The sequence below is a fragment of the Asparagus officinalis genome, chromosome 2 (genome assembly GCF_001876935.1).
Source record: "Asparagus officinalis chromosome 2, Aspof.V1, whole genome shotgun sequence".
NCBI classification, from domain to species: domain Eukaryota; kingdom Viridiplantae; phylum Streptophyta; class Magnoliopsida; order Asparagales; family Asparagaceae; genus Asparagus; species Asparagus officinalis.
Window position 1 is genome coordinate 41,645,506 of NC_033795.1, and position 18,135 is coordinate 41,663,640.

At 39.3% G+C, this 18,135-nt stretch overlaps 1 protein-coding gene across 2 annotated transcripts; it reads right to left on the reverse strand.

Moving 5' to 3' along the window:
- LOC109830708 (transcription factor GAMYB-like) lies at positions 963–15,847 on the reverse strand. 2 transcript variants are annotated; one of them, XM_020398065.1, is made up of 4 exons: positions 15,710–15,847; positions 13,423–13,801; positions 2,218–3,190; positions 963–1,617 (listed from the first exon to the last, which is right to left on the reverse strand). In XM_020398065.1, the coding sequence occupies exons 2-4, from the start codon at positions 13,789–13,791 to the stop codon at positions 1,304–1,306; spliced, it is 1,656 nt and encodes a 551-aa protein (XP_020253654.1). In that variant the 5' UTR covers positions 13,792–13,801; positions 15,710–15,847; the 3' UTR covers positions 963–1,303. The 2 variants fall into 2 exon arrangements, with proteins under 2 accessions (XP_020253654.1, XP_020253655.1); XM_020398066.1 differs by lacking the exon at positions 15,710–15,847 and adding an exon at positions 14,055–14,569.

The following is an 18,135-nucleotide window of genomic DNA, read 5'->3' on the forward strand; positions in this document are numbered from 1 at the left end:
TAGATTAGCAATTACCCTATTCACTCCCACTCTAGGGTACTTTCAGATTTAGCATGCCAATCCATTTTTATAACAGTAAGTATAAGTATTAGATTAGTTATATCATTATGGAGTAAGTGTTCTATTAGAACCTCTATGTGTAAGGGGCTGAGCCACATCTTAAGACCAATAGGGGGGACGGTTCTGCCATTAACTGCCCCCCTCGTGTGGCTACCGGAAACCCCGACTGATCTACTCTAGGGTGTGTACCAACTATCTTGTCCCTTCTGCCGGCGATGCGCTCCTAGCCTTAAATGGTCGTGCCTCTGGCGCCGTTACTTTGAAGAAATTAGAGTGCTCAAAGTAAGCCTACCCTTTGTATACATTAGTATGGGATAATATCATAGGATTTTGGTCTGTTGTGTTGGCCTTCAAGATCAGAGTAATTATTAAGAGGGATAGTCAGAGGCTTCCGTATTTAAGAAGTGAAATTCTTGGATTTATGAAAGACGAACAAGTGCAAAAGCATTTGCCAAGAATGTTTTCATTAATTAAGAACGAAAGTTGGGGTTCGAAGACGATCAGATACCGTCCTAGTCCCAACCATAAACGATATCGACCAGGGATCGACAAATGTATAAATGACGATCAATAATGCGAATGGAATTTTGGGCCATATCTCTTTCTCCAAAAAGAAAAAGTCAGGGGAAAAACTAGAACGAAGGGAATCGCATGAGCAATTGCATTAAACGGCTATGAATACACTACAAATTTTATTGTAGAAACTTCCTACAATCTTTTATTTGGACCAATAATACCTCCGTGGGTTCTATAATTGTTTCTTAAAATTCATGCAAGCAAATATTTTTACGAGAGCAACAAAATAGAAAGGTGCTAATCATCTACATAACAAATTTGTGACCAAGGATGTAGGGTATTCGTAGCAGCAACATAAGAAACCATCGTAGTATCAAAGAACAAAATTTTCACCCAAATTATGTAGCTCCTACCTATAGCTCCTCGATGGGACTGTATACATACTTAGGCTAATCAAACCCCTACAAATAACAGCAACAACAATAACAATATGCCGATAACCAATACAGCAACGCCACATTTTCATGGCGAATTAGTCTTTTATCAATAAGCAAATCAAATGAGTTCTACAAAATAGCTAACTCATAAAATAGTTTTCCCTGATCAAGTCGGCATAGTTATTGAGACAACAATGCATAACCTCAAACAACAATCTCATACTCACTGGCATCAACGACCAATGAGGTGAAAATCTCGAACAATAAGTTCTTTTTCCCCGAAAGAAATCTCAAGGATGTTCAGAAATTTGACAAACACGAGGCATATTATTCCATGGATAAGAGTCCAGCCCCAGGGCTCCAGTGAAACTCACTGATGTTTCCGTTGTCAAAGGCTTGTGCTCGCTGCAGCATTCATCACCAAGAAGTGTTGCTATGGCATTGTTCATGTCGGTGTGATCTTTTGCCATTTGAGAGCTCTCCAAAAGCCAAGCAGAGCCAAGTATAGCATCAGGCCTTAAAAACTCTGGTTTTGGCTTAATCTTACCACCAAGTGGGTTTGGGGTTGAAACATCCTCAGCACTTGGCAATATGATGTCCGAACCTACAGCAATCATCAACGAAAGACCATATATATGGTCACTATCAACTCAGAATAATGTACACAATTGATTCAAATGGGTTAATTTAACAAAACCCTTGTGAACTTTATAGATCACGGAAAACAACCCCCCTCCCTCCAAAACAAAACAAAACAAAAAAAGAAATGAAAAGAAAAACACCCTACCCCCACCACCTACCCCCTACCCAAAAAAAAAAAAAAAAAAAAACAAACACACAACACCCTACCCCCACCACCTACCCCCTACCCAAAAAAAAAAAAAAAAAAGAACATACACACACAAAAGAAAAGAAAAAAACTATGGGAAATTCTCATAAATGGATACTTCTTACCTACCTTTATACGAGAAGGAAAATATCAAAGTTATATTAAAAGTATCCAAAAGTTGTCACGTGCAGAGAGCATGAAAAATTAAAGCATCTGTCATCAGTTGTGGTAGTTAAGTGAAACAAGTTTAGAGGGGTTTTCTATTATTTATAAAGTTTAAGGGGGTTTTCTGCAAGACCCCCAAAGTACAGGGGGAGGGGGTTACCCGAAATTTATCCTTATTGAAATATTTGAGCCACAGGTTTGCATGTTTACCAGAAGGTCCTCTAGGAGGAGGTAGCTCATCCAAGGAACTGCTACTGATTGGAGGTGTGTACTCATTGAATACTGATGCAGCAGAACAACTCAAAGGGGAAATGGGGTCACAGTGCTCAAAGGCAGTGTCCTCACAGAAGTTATTTGCCGAACTATCCATAACATCACAGGGTGTCATTACAGAAGAATTCGAGCACTTTTCATATGGCACTTTCTTTCCACTATGCATTGCATGTGACTCGTGAAGCACATCTTCTAATAGTCCATTGTTCCGAGGCGACGAACATTCTGATTGCATCGACACAGCTGAAGCGGATTGAATGTAAGTATCAACTGCCTCAGACGGAGGCGAGGAATCATAAGCAAACCAGAAACTTGGATCAGTTTCGGTAAATTGGAGTGAAGGGAGCTCCGACTTCACAGTCCCTGAAAGGGACTTAGAAGTAGAGTAGTTGCCATTCATTAGGGCATGGCTACCATTAATTGCACCTTCATAAGGTGCCACGTCTTTAATGATAGGGTCTGGATCATAAGGATAGCTTGTTCCCAATGTCAGATCAATCTTTTGAGAAGGATCATCTGAGAAGTTCTCAAACGATGCTGGAAAAGAGAAAAGGGTTTCATTTCCTCGAAAGGGTTTACAGTCCATTGGTTGAGTGGTGAAGCCATAACTCAAAGATCCAAACCCCTGACTCAGCACGTTACTGAGAGAAATATCCGGCAGGAAACGTGGTGTATAAGATGCTTTTAAGTCATCAAATATGATATCAGTAATGTTATAACAATTTCCTTGCGGGGACTCATTTTGGATTTTACTGATGCTGCTGAAGTCTCCAACAGTCGGGCCCTGCTGATTCTCATCAGATGCTGGGAAAGAGAAATCAGAAGGGTAGACTGGTAAACCGGCACGCTGGCGTCTCTTAATCCGAGTGTTCCAGTAGTTCTTTATCTCATTATCTGTACGACCAGGTAACTGAGGAGGGGGGGAAAAGACGATGTTAGGAATGTACTTATACTGCCAATAAAGTAAATATAACTGTTGTCGAAGGTGTTATGTTTATTTGGTATGTACACTGTTAGACATAACAATAAGATTAAAAATTTTCGATAAAGTAGTTATCTGCTAATAATAATGCATACCAGCAAATTTAACTCAAATGGACTATTTAGCCCCATAGAAAGGCCTCTGGCATAACCAATGCTAGCTTTAACAAACAGGATAAATGAGGGTAAATAACGTATCTCTAGTCTGCTCAACTTGAGGTTGAGCACAAAACATGCTCTTGAAGCTGGTTGTCTATCAAATAGCAAAGCACCAGGTCTCATGGTTCAGAACTCATCACTAACAAGTTAAAAACGTTGATGTATTATTATACCTGAATTTACTCAATGTTTCAAGATATGGGAGTCATTTCCATGCGAATCAAAGACGCATATGAGGATGTGTAGTAATTTAGTTTGCTAGATATAACATTGTTAGCCCACAACTCACACACTTAATTTTTTGGATAAAATGGTTATTAGACAATGGTGGCTACATTATAGATGACTTTCACGATCAACAAATAGCAAATTGAAGAAAATGGGACTAATGATATCAATTACAAAATTTTGTAGCAGCTCCTGTGTCACACTAGAATATTAACTTCGTGTGGTGGAATTCATGAAGTGGTATGAGAAATACAGATACCATCCAGAACTAAACCATCATAGTAATACTAGAAGTCTAGAACTAAATATGTGACTCTATATGTTCCTATTCACCGCATTTCAGCTTCACTTAGCTTTAGACGCATCACACACTCCTGTAAATTGTCATGTCCAATGCTATTCTATTAGACATGGAGTGAGCAAACAGCCAAGTGACACATATAACCATTTTTACTAAGTGATAGATGTCTTGAGCAACATTTACTTTGTACAGTTATGTACTTTTTATAATACATTGCACGGATACAGACACGGTGACACAATATGGAACAGAAATATAGAAAATTATAGGAAAAACTGAGTGCAATTTAGATGGAAGGCAGAAAAATGTTGTTTTTTTTTTATTTTTTCTTTTAATGGATGTAAGGTAAAATCCAATGCAATGTTACAGTAAGCGTTAGGCATCGCTAGGCGCCGACCCAGCGCCTAGCACCTAGGTGGGGCCAAGGGGGATTTCTTTTTTTATTTGGTTAACTGGAGGTGGAGGAGATTTTGCTGAAGGTTCGATGAGATGGGGGTGTTTGGAGTTGGTAAAGGAGGCCAGGGAGGTAGGAGGACGAGGAGGCAGCAAGAGAGGAAATCAGACCACAACCTAAGTTTTGCCATCCGCATAATGGCCCGTGCTCCCCTAGGAAGGCGGCCTAAGTACCGTCTACGCCAATTCGAGAGTCTAAGCAGGAGCTTAGACTGCTTTTTAAAACTATGATCCAAGGGAATAAGTAACACACAAATAACTCAGATACCTAAGAAAAGATATTAACATCAATTGATACTTGTTTTCAGATGCTCAAGTCACTTATTACAGTTTTCAGAAGAAAAAAAGAAGTTATTTGTGATAAACAAGTATAAAAAATCCATGTGACTCATGAACCCCACTCAAATGTGAATTTAATGTCTTGTAACTATTACACGCATTTTTTGAGGTAATTAGTGAGATGAAAAAAGCTCCATTGTGCTCAACATGAATTGAGCATGTATTATAATGATGTTTACATATAATATCTGAAGAGAATAGAGAAAACCCTCTTAGTTATTACTGAAATCTCTTGAGCTTATATAGGCCCCTACAAACACAAACTTACAAATAACCCCCTACATATTATTAATATGTCAACACTCCTCCTCAAGATGGGCGAAAGATATCCACTAAGCTCATCTTGTCGTATCCTCTAATCATATCTACTGAGCTAAGTCCCTTAACCAGACAGTCTGTTGCCTGATCCTTAGTTGGAACATGACTTAACTCCAGTAGTCCATTGTCCAACTTCTCTTTGATGAAAAACCTATCAATCTTAATGTGTTTGGTTCTATCATGCTGTACTGGGTTGTTAGCGATATTAATGGATGACTTGTTATCACACCACAACTTCATCTTAGCTCCTTGATCCAGCTTCACTCCACTAGCATACTCTTCAACCACAACTCCGCAACTCCAAAGGTCATAGCTCTATACTCTGCTTCAGCTGTTGATCTCGCCACCACTGACTGCTTCTTGCTCTTCCACGAGACCAAGTTGCCTCCTATAAAGATATAGTATCCTGAGGTGGACCTCCTATCATCAGCACAGCTAGCCCAATCAGAGTCACAATAACCCTTAATGCTCACATATTCATTCTTCCTGAATATCAGCCCTTTTCCGGGGCACTTTTCAAATACCTCAGAATCTGGTACACTGCGTCCATATGACTCTTCCTCGGATCATGCATGTAGCGGCTCACCACGCTCCCTGCAAAAGAGATATCGGGACGTGTGTGACTCAAATACATTAACCTGCCCACCAGCCTCTGGTATCTGTCACGATTAACTGGTTCTCCAGCCTCCGCACCCAGCTTAAACTTCTAGTCGATCAGTGTAGTTGCAGATTTGCACCCTAACATCCCTGTCTCTTTGAGAAGATCCAGTACATACTTTCTTTGGGAGAGGACAATCCCCTCCGCTCCTCGGGCTATCTCTATTCCAAGAAAGTATCGAAACAAGCCAAGACCTTCTACCTCGAATTCCTTACCCAGTCTCACTTTGAGTTGGGCAATCTCCTTCTCATCATCCCTTGTAATAATCATATCATCCACATATACCGTAAGCATGGTAATATGGCTTCCACTCCGTCAAAAGAACACGGTATGATCAGCGTTAATCTGTTGGTACCCCATACCTATCATAGCCCTCCTGAATCTGTCGAACCAAACACGAGGAGACTGCTTCACCCCATAGAGAGACTTCTTCAATCTGCAGACATTGCCCACTGTCTGATCTTTTTCGAATCCTGGTGGTATCTTCATGTATCTTCCACTAGATCTCCATGAAGAAATATATTCTTCACATCTAGTTGGTGTAGCTTCCATCCATCATTTACTGCCAGAGAGATGAAAGTCTGAACAGTGCTCATCTTCGCCACCGGTACAAAAGTCTCATCATAGTCGATGTCATGTCTGATTGTACCCTTTTGCCACCAGACGAGCCTTGTAGCGCTCAACCCGTCCATTTGGATTCTGCTTCACAGTGAAGACACACTTGTATCCAACTGTTCTCTTCCATTCTGGTAGTTTTACTAACTCCCAAGTGCGGTTCTTCTCAAAAGCCCCTAGCTCCTCGTGCATAACCGCTTTCCATTTTGGATCCTTCTTAGCAATCTGTCAATTGTTACGTACAATAACAGAGTCCAATGATACAATGAATGCTCCATGTGCAGTAGAGATGTTAGAATATGATACAAACTGAGCAAGATCCCAACCATATCTATCGGGAGGATTTCCCGCATTGCTGCGAGTAGTCTTCCTTACTGATATTGGTGTGAGAGAAGTAAGGAGAGGAATGATATCACATTGGGAGGAATCTGGTGGTAGTGTAGGTGTCTCAGGAGTCAGGGCAGGCATTGGCAAGAGACTTGGCACCAGTGGCACTGTAGGTACTGTTCCTGTAATTTGCTTCCCCTTCCTACTATAGGTAAGTAGCTTCCCCTGAACCGTGGGCCTAACACCCATTGTCTCATTTTCCTCTTCTTCTTCATTCTCCTGCTCCTCCTTAACCAATTCTCCCTCCTAAGGAATCGATAGAGAAATCGATTTCTCCACATTATTCACCTGCCTCTCACTATTCTCCCCCTCTCGCCTCATACTTCCAGTATCGGACGAGTCACCAACGGATAAAGTTATCTCTCGGGTGTAATATGGCTCGAGTTCTCGAAAGTGCACATCCATGCTCACAAACAACCTCTTCTCCACCGGGCTCCAGCAAACATATCCCTTCTGGGTAGCAGAATATCCCACAAAGATGCATTTCACCGTTCTAGGGGTAAGCTTCCCGACGTATGGCCTGTTGTCCTTCACAAAGCACACACAGTCAAACACTTTTAATGAAAGAATCCCACCATTATCTCCCTTCAACGTCTCACACGGAGACTTCCAATCCAGCACTCTCGAGGGCATTCTGTTGATCAGCTGAGTTGCGGACAACACTGCTTGACCTCATAATGTTTCTGGGACATTCATGGAGATCATCATACTTCTAGCAACCTCTAAAAGATATCTGTCCTTTCTTTCCGCTACCTCATTCTGAGTCGGTGTGTATGGACATGTAGTCTAGTGTTGTATTTCCTGAGCTGACAAGTATTCCGCAAGCGCTTTGTTGGTATACTCTGTCTCATTATCAGATCGCAATACATTCACTACTACTCCATATTGAGTCTGAGCATACCTATGAAAGTTTTAGAAGCAACCAAACACTTCACTCTTATTTTTCATGAAGTATAACCAAGTAACGCGAGAGAAACAATCAATAAAGGTAATAAAATACTTGTATCCATTCATAGAACTTGTGGAACAAGACCCCCAAACATCTGAATGTATCAGGTCAAATGCACGAGAACTCCTATAACCATAACTAACATAAGAGCTTTTAGTAAGCTTTTCAAACTCACATGCATCGCACACAAGTTTCTGTTTATTTGCTTTCTCAAATAAAGATGGATACAACCTACTTAAAACACTAAAAGATGAGTGTCCCAAGCGCTGGTGATGAAGCATCAACACACTCTCAACACTCATCTCAGATCCTACTCCTACTCTCTCTACCATAGATACCAACGCTGAGTCCAATCCTTCACGATCCAGGTACCACAGTCCACTACTCCAAGTGCCAATCCTAAGTCTCCGTCATGTCCCCTTCTCCTAAAAGATCACCTTAGGAATGTCAAAAGAAACAACACATTTTAGTTAAGAGTATGATAGCACTAACGGACAAAAGATTAACTGGAAAGGAAGGAGCATGCAAAACGTTGGACAGAGTTACAGAACCCGTACAATTGATTGTACTCTTACCAACTACTGGCTGAAATGTACCATCATCTGTTTGGATACTATCAGCCGATGCTAGGTGAGTATATGATGAGAACTCACTAACATTACCTGTCACATGTCGAGACGCACCGGAGTCGACTATCCATTTTGATGATCTATCGGGAGACATAGAAGTAAGAGCATGTATGTCATCAGTACCTTTCATCGGATGAGCATAAATAGCAGTGTTGCCTCTGACGAAGAACGAAGTGGATGCCTCCTCAGTCCCACTCCTCCTGTCTCCATCTCCTGCTACTCTCTGCTTCCTCTTGAGTATCTCCAGGAGCGTATGATCCTCCTCAGTAAAGACCACCTTAGCTGCTTCCTCTCCCTCTACTACCATCAGATTCGCCCGGTTGTCTGCTCCTCTTTCACCTCGTCGACCCCCACGGCCACGACCACGACCTCCGAACTATCCACGTCTACCCAAATCTCCTTCCTTGAGTGACTTGGTGCAAGCATGTCTTAAATGACCCACTTCATCGCAGTTGTAGCACTGCCGAGTCTTCCCCTTGGATCCAGTGTTGCCAGAGTTGGAGGCAGCCAGTGCTAACTTCACCACAGGAAGTCCACATATCCCCGCCTGCAGCCTAATACGAGTCTCCTCCTGGATCATGATCGAGACTGCCTCCTCAAGTGTGGGAATTTTCGGCTGAGCTAGCAGCAATGTAATCCTCTGAGCAAATGTTGATGCCAGTCCCTTGAGAAACATCATAGTCCTCTCTTGTAGAAAGGCCTCTCGCTCCTTACACTCCGGGTCCTTGCAGCTCGTCCGATGTGAGAAGTGATCATAATCTAGCCACATGCGCTCCAACTCTGTGGCATACTCCTGTACAGTCCTCTCTCCCTGGACTGTGACGTCGATCTCTCCCTTGATCTGGAACACCCTCAGGTTATTCCTCACCTCATCATAGGTCCTCCTCAACTTCTCCCAGACATCCTACACCTTCCCGATGCCATCTACTGTGATGACGATCGACTGGACCAATGAGTTGAGGAGCCAGATGTACACCAACATATGAGTGGACTTCCACTCATCTCTTCCCGTCGAGCCCTCAGTCGACTCTTTCTCTCCTGTCAAGTATCCCTCCAGGTTCCTCCCTGTAAGGGTGTATCTCACCCGTCGTGACCAACTCAGGTAAGTAGCTGGTCCATCAAGCTTCAGATCGATGGTTGGAAGCTCCAACTTTTCCAGTGATCTTCTCGCGCTCTCACCAGCCGACAACTTCATCAGCTGCATCAAAGTTGAGACCTCCGCAGGGTTCAACTTCTTGATGATCTCCCCCATCGATCAGGCTCTAGATCAAACACATGTTCTCCTTCTTCTCTTCGAACCCTTATTGTGCGCAGTGAAAATTTCGGTAGCACTTCTATTGCACAACAAGAGTAAGATCTCAACTAAATCCTTGTTTCTCAAAGGAAACAAGAATCGAAAGTGATATCTCAACAACGTGGGATATACACTCTTCCTCTCATCAGTTCTAAGACTGACATGTCGAGTGAATCTAACAAGCTACACATCCTCTCATTAGTTATATGACTGATATGTCGAGGGAATCCAACAAGCTACACATCATCGGCTGAGTGCAGCCAGCACAATGGCGGCGGCTTAGCGGGCAGCGGCCAGCGCGGGCTTAGCGCGCAGCGATGGCTCAGTGGCGCAGGCAGACGCGCGCGTAGGGTGTGGGGTGGAGCGGCTTAGGTTGGGGGTAGCGTGTTGGCGGGTGCATGGTAGAGCGCGGTGCAGGATTAGGGCACAGGACGGGGGTGCGGCAGAGGTCGGTCGGCGCGGCAGGGGGTGGTGGGGGTGGCAGAGCCCTTCAGGAGGGGTTCGGGTGCCGGCAAGGGGGGTCTGGGCAGCGTGGGCGGGTTTGGGAGGTGGGGCGACGGCTAGGGTTTGGGAGATGAGGTGGCCTGGGTTCCTAGCTCTGATACCATGAAGAGAATAGAGAAAACCCTCTTAGTTATTACTGAAATCTCTTGGGCTTATATAGGCCCCTACAAACACAAACTTACAAATAACCCCTACATATTATTAATATGTCAACAATATCCACTTACCATGTGCAATAAAACTGGAAATTGGAGAGTTTGAGATGTTGTCAAAAAGAATTGATAAGTTACTGATTCCCAAATTGAAAAGATAGTAGAATGCTGAAGGATTGATACATGTTATGGGGTCTAATACCTAATAGACAAAAACAAGTGTCCACAGCTACAAGATTATGTAACTCAAAAAGATATGGTGGAGGTCTCTCTGTAAAGATACCCATGTATTGTAGGTCTCTACTAAATTTGTACATAAACACAAGGTACTTGCAGTTGCAGGCGTTAGCGCACATGCGTATAGCTACAGCAGACCACCTTGCGGAATTAGAGAAAGTCTACTAAAGAGACTCTAGAGGTAGCTATAGTGGCAAATCTCGATAATGCTTTGTTTCTCCTTCAAAAGTAATATTGTCATGGAAGCTTCAAATTACCTAAGAAAATGACCGGCACAGTGATTAGAACAGCAGACTGTCTATTACAACTTTTAACAACCCTGCCAACTATAATCCAAATAAAACATCTTTTTTCAGAACTAAATTCAATGACAACTTGGCAAACGTATATTATATAAAGCTAACAAAATTACAGCTTACATGTAATCATTAAATCTGTCGATAAGGTTTCCCAGATAGCACATCAGAACAATGCCACTGCAGATCCATAGTAAAGAACTAAGTAACTGTGAGAACTTGGGCTCAAATCCCACTCACACCATTTGGCTAGCCTTTCAGATTATGGTTTATATTGGGATGAAAGGAAAAGACAAGAGTACCAAACCAGATATATCATAGTTTTAGTGGATTTGGTGCTTTATCAAGTCTTTTCTTCCATATAGGACCTTACCACAAGCATTTCAATTTTTTTTCTTTATTTTCCTAGGTTTAATTAAATAAACAGTAAAATAACTTTTCTCATGTGGTACATGTGAAATACTAAATTTCACATGATTCACTCAAAGTTGAGATAACAGGAGCATGTCAGATTCATGTGACAGGTGGTGAATATAGCTTATTGTTCCATGGTAATTACTAGTTAACTCTAATAAAATTGACTGCATCCAACATGTTGGTAACCTATTTTAACTCAACTTATGACTAACCACTTCATCCACGTAGTTGATTACACCAGACAAATTTACATCTCCATGGATTTATATGTGTGAGTTTAATCGAAAGTCAACCCTCATTTATCATAGGTTTATATTCAAATAATCTTCCTGTTGTTGATCTCCAGACCATTGTGACAAACCACACCTTATTTCATTAAGTGAACCGCCTCATACCAAGGGCTACTATAGGATTGGCTTTCCTTGACAATGACATTACTTATATTAACATTTTATGAAATAATGATATTGGAGTACATTAAGAAATGGATGCAAAGATTATAATTCAAGTAGACCCATGACTTGTCAGTTAAGGAAGCTATACCTTCATCATTGCCACCCATACCTTTTTCCAATCAAACAGGGTCTGCTATGGAGCAAGAATAAATTTGATAAAGTTTCACAAAATAGTTGAACAAGGTTTTTTGGTTGTCAATCTAAAAGCAACAACAGTTGATGCAATTCCTAGGCCGAGGAGCTATGAGCAAGACTGAGGAATACACAGAATGTTAACAGCCAGCCAGAATGTAGGTAGACCTACTTTTTGGTTAGGTAGTCTAAGCTTGTAGAACAAAGGATCAAGCTTCCAAGTTTCCCTAAACAAGGAGCAAACCTCCAGCTGTAGAGTTTTGAACTGATTACATAATCCTAAGTTCATATTGTCTTTTAGTTATAACCAGGAGTTTGCACTTAAGTGCAGCCTATGTACAACATATTAGATAACGAACCATGATGGTGAAAGCATTTGACATAAAAATTTTATGATTTTCCTGATTAAATGTAAATACATAGTAACAAACAAATTTATCTAAAACGGGAAGTATGATCTAGTATGGGTAGCACTATCCAAATAATATTCTGTAAGAGGTATTACAAAATAATCCTAGTTGAAGGGTTGCAACATCTTGATGAAGGTTCTGTGAAGTACAAATGTATGCAAGACAAATGGAGCATTACGAGAAAACCCCAAAACACTAAAAACACAAATCCCTTGTTTACAGCTGTATGCTTTCTTCTAGAACTTCCATAGTCATCCTTTAAGAGGAAAGAGAATAATTCCAAACTAACACATCATTTGGAAATACATGTATGGTTCAGTTTCATTGAAGAAAGAAAGAGATCAAAAGAATCAAATTAAAATGCTAAATAGATCTGAAATCAAGCAAATAATTGATCACAAAAAAAATCCAAATGAGGGTCTACAATTTTTATTTTTTGTACTAATCCAAGAAGATGATTCATCTAGAAGAAAGAACAGTAGGACCAGTCTTCCCTTCTTCATCACCATCCTTTACTGTTCTATGAATAATATGAGAGTAACTTCATGCACTTGGCTGCTATCTAGCTACAAGATATTGAAGAGTCATGTCAAGTGCAACTCATGGAAGGGCCACATTTCTCTACCTAGTAGTCAGATACTAATTAGATAGTTGTAGTTAGATTTAGTATTTTTAATTTGAGACACATAAAACTCGAGCTCCAAAACTACCTCTTTTGCCATTAAATATTAATAGTTGTGACTTAAAAGATTTATTTATTTGTCCAGGTAATATTATAGATAGAATTTTATACAATTTGCAAACTTAACTGTGATACTGCCATAAATCCAAGAATTTAACAGGAAACATGTAACCCACATCAATTTTTTCCCCTTATACTATGCATACCTGGCCTCCTTGCAGGACTCAAAAGTGCGGCAAAATTAAATGTATATAGTGATAGTATTGGGACTTTTCCATCGGAGTCTGAACTTGCAAACTATCCTAACATTGAGGATGGCAAACAGTTCTCAGAAACAAAGAGATGAACATAGCATATATATGTTCTAATTACAATTTATTGTCTTCCAAATTTCAAATTGTACCCAATTTTTACATGTTTTCTTTTAAAAAGAGAACTTACAACAATTATGCAGTTTAATGAACAAAAAAAATTTTGAAAGCATCGAACACATTCCACAGTAGATATGAGCTCATATATAAATATTGAATGTGGAGGTAAACTTACATGTGCAGCCATCCGCGCCCATTTATTACCCATCCTAGCATGGAGTTCAATGATTGTTTTTTCTTCATCTGGTGTAAAGGCTCCTTTTTTTAAGTTTGGGCGCAGATGATTAGCCCATCGAAGGCGACAACTTTTGCCGCATCGAGATAATCCAGAGTGCTTCTGGACAGCATTCCAGTTTCCTTCACCATGTTTTTTAACATATTCCACTAAGATGGCATCTTCTGCGGATGTCCAAGGTCCCTTCTTCAAGCCTGATCCTCCTCCAGCTGCCAATGATCCTCCTGAGCTACCTTCATCTATTGATGGTGAACCAACATGATCCCTTGGCAACATCTTCATGTCACTCTCGTTTGAGATATCACTCATTGCCCAGAACCTGCTTTCACAATATTAACTACAAGTTATAAAAATTTACACAAAATAAACTCTGCACGCAATGAATTTTTCATAACATCTAAGAAGATTATGAAAAAGAAAAAAAAAGGAAAAGCACAAAAGAGGGCCTTTTCCCAAAAAACAAAAGAAAAATTAGAAAAATATGTATAAATACTGGGAGATATAAATGAGCAAATCAACTAAGGAGAGTCCCAAAATAATAAAACACCAAAGAAGCTAATAGTACCACGCACAATGAGATCTGTTATAACAATTTGGCTTCTGAAGGAACTGGAAGAACCAGCTGCTTGAAGAAGCAATACACATGCGCAAAAATCTGATCGAAAAAGCCACATAAAACATGTTTTATTAACAAGACAAAAAATCATACTCTGACTAATGATAAAAAATTAATACTCAAACAAGTGTTTCTAGAGAGCGCAAGAAGCTAAAAACTCCATGATGTAACATCCATGATCGCATCATGAAAATAATATCCATAATAACCCCAATAGAGAATTGCTTAAATAAAAGCAGGAGAAAAAACATAGAGAAAAAAGTAACTTTAAGAGAAGAATAAGGTTTAGTTCCCCATTATAGAACATCTAATAATTCCACTTTGCTAAGCAATTGAGTACCATTAACTTTTACCAGAAAATGTTAGACCTGCTTAAAGCCGAAAATACCACATGCAAAGTGGTGTTCAAGATCATAATCTAATTCCCAACAAAGATAAAATCCAAAAAACTGCTTCCATAGGCAAACCATGAAAACCCCAACAACAAAATAAATAAATAAATAAATAAAAGGAGAAAATAACTCCGAAAACAAACAATTAAGATATAATCATTACAATCACCATGATAACTAATCATTTCATCTCCTAATATAATTGAATCTTGGAAGAAGAAAAATGAACAGCCTTCGAATCAAAGAGATAAAAGGGTTTAAGCATCATCAGCTACAGCGACAAAACATAAAAGAATTTTCTAAACATTTAACCTAAAAGAATCAGCAATAAGGCGCCAACCAATCATTCCACTTCCTAGAGGGGAAAAAATCCTAAAACAAGTGCTAAAGAGACCACAATACAAAGAGAAAAACTAAAAACAACTCGTGGATACAGAAAAAGCACCTAATTTTGTTAATCAGAATTTGAAAGTACAGAGTTCCCAAGCTCTAAACCCCGAGCAAGTACTAACAGAGACCACAGTAAACATAAAAATTAAAAGGAACTCTTGGGTAAAGAAAAAGCAACTAATTTTTAACCAGAATTTAAGATTACGGAGTTCTCATATTCACTTCTCAATCTACTTCAGAAAACCAACATAAAAACTTAAACATGAAAATTAAAAGAACTCGTGGATACAGAAAAAGGACCAAACTTTTAACCATAATTGAAACTTACAGAGTTCTATTTTCACTTCAAATCTGGGTTCAGAGAACCCATATCAAAATGCAACAACCATCTCGTTTACTTACCAAATATAAACTGCAAAACAATTAAAAAAAGTAACAGATAACTCCCTCCAAAGATAGAAAGAAAAGGAACCCAGACACGGTATTAATTATCTCCCCCCAATTAAGACAAAAAAAAATCGAGCATTTAGCGTTTACCGTAGCAGAACTAATAAAGACAAAATGACCTCTAATTAATAAACTGGAAGAGAAAAAAAAACTCAAAGCCGACACAATCAACACCTGTCATCCACCAGTAGACCAAAATTCACACACCCCCAACAACCCTAATCTCCTCCAAATGAAAAAAAACTCAAAAAAAAAATCTGTCCCAATCCATCAAATTCTCCCAAATTCGGCTCTGATCTCGTGAAATCGGGGAAACCCTAGCTTAAGATCCGCAGAATTGGGGGGCGAATGCGGGAGGAGGGAGAAAGAGAGGAGATCTTACCGAATCCAGCTCGAGCTCTGGCTTCTAGAGAGAGAAAGTGCAGGGAGGAGAGAGAAACGAGGTCCCTCTCCCTTGCTTTCTGCCCGCTGCCCGTGGCCTCGGGCGGACCCGATCAACGCTTTCACTCCCCCCCTCTCTCTCTCCCCCCCGTCTTTCTCACCCCTCTCACTTTTTATTTTGTTATTCTCACCCTACCTTTTATTTTATCCCCCTCTCTCTCTCTCTCCACCTTTCACTCTCATTTACCTTTAGAAACGAGCGCCTATGCGCCCCGCTTTTATTTATAGGAAGTTGAGAGTCTTAACGTGAAAGAACGAGTACATACAAATTGAGAACAAACGGGTCCGATCGAGTTGCGAGCGAGTATTTAAGGGAAGGATGTTGGGTTGGGCGCGCGAGGGGGTTATAATGTGGACTCGGTACGCACACAAATGCATGTGGTTTGGCTCGGTTTGGTATTTGTCAAGATGCAAGGTGAGTGTTTTTCTTTGGAGGGTGATGTAAGATGGAGAAATTACGATGTGATTAAATGAAGTTAGATAGCGTGTTGTGTGCGCGTCGTGGACATCCGGCAAGTGTTTTTTGTTTTTTTTTTTAATCGGGGAGTTTCGGAATTGGTGGTATTGAATACGATTCTGGATTGGATGACTCTTGATTTTAACGACGGTAAATGTAAAGAGTTTGATGGTAGGGATTCAAAATCAACGCGCATTGTGGTTTCATTCAAATTAGAGAATTTTAATTATGGTGTGACTAAATAAACTTAGGTCTCCTCCAAAAAAATAATAATAACAAATTTAGGTCGTGTGTCGTGTGTCATGCAAATTTAGGAATTATTTTTTATTAGATAGATTCGAAGTTGGTGGTATTGGTCAAGTTCTGAGTCAGATGACTCTGACTTTAACAATGGTTAACATAAAAGAGATTTGAAATCAACATTATCTGCAACAATCAAAAGTCTACAACGGATGGCGATAACATAATAACTATAATGCTAAATGAAAAAATTTAGGAAAACATGATTTAATATGTGCTAGATGAATGAGTAATACTTGGAAATGACCTCTTACGCATGTTAGAATATTGAAAATTTAACTTTTCCTAAAACGTTTCAAGTCGGTGCCAATATTAAATGGGTTAACAATCATATATTTTTTGACTGAATACATGATTATTATAGAGTGTTAGAATCTTAGGATAGAAATTCCTCAAAAAATCAATGTTGCGTCTGTCTAGAATTAGAGGTGATGTTCTGGTTAATGTAATATTCAAAATTTCTCTTGTAACGTGAAAAAGAAAAGAAAATGTTAGTTTTGTTTGTCCAAGCACGATTTGTTCTTGAAGTGGTTTGAAATGAAAAGTTATAATGTGACCAAATAAAATTAGGTCAACATTTTATTTCATGTTCATCATATGTAGAAATCATATAGAAGTCTTTTGCCCCTGGAGAGCCAAAGACGGTGATTATACCCAAAAGGTAATATCTGATATATTTGACTTGATAGATATTTAATTATAGGCACACGACAATACCTTATTAATAATAATTTTCTGAGAAAGTATTTAATGGTCCTCGTTATTGTATTAATGGTGCAAGAAATGCAGTCCTTTTTACTTCTGTTTTTTTTACAAGTCGTTTGCTAAGATGAAACTTTGAGGAGATGTTAAATGATGTTTGTCCATTGTATTAATGATGTTGCTAGAGTAGTGTTATATGCCCTTAAACATCCAATACATTTTTATTGAATATTAATTAAGTTTTATTGTTGCACATATTGTTTGGGTATCTTTTATATAATTGTTATATTATCCTTAGAAATTATTTTGTTAGATCATGCACTGTGATGGACACTTGTTTGGAGATATGATCTAATTTAGACGTTTCTTAAATTTGTGCTTAACCTATAACTAGTAAAGGATAGCTTTGTTATAACATGTTATTATGCATAACAACGACATATGAGATGTGATGGTTGATCTCAGCTATCGGGAATGAAGATTCCCCGTATGTATGTCTTAAGCGCATAGTTGATATGTGTAGCACAAGACCTTATTTAAATTCTCTAGGACGAGTCACCTAAGAGATAGAGAATTCGAATTGTTACATGATCCCTTAGACTTGATGATATTATCATTTTCAATTTGATAATTTAGTATACTTTGACGTGATGGTTAAGCTTGTTTTACAAGTGCTATACAACCTGAAATGTTGGGTTATTAGATTTCATTTAGGGAAATGATGGATATTTAGATAGGATCCAATATACTCATTTTTATGAGTTAATTTATAATTCATATCCCATGAAGATATTAAATTCTCGTCGATGAGTGATTTTTTAAAAATTATTTTTCTAAATTTATTTTCTTATAAAATAAAATATTTTAATATTTTAAAATAAATTTTTATTTATGTTCATGGGATTGTA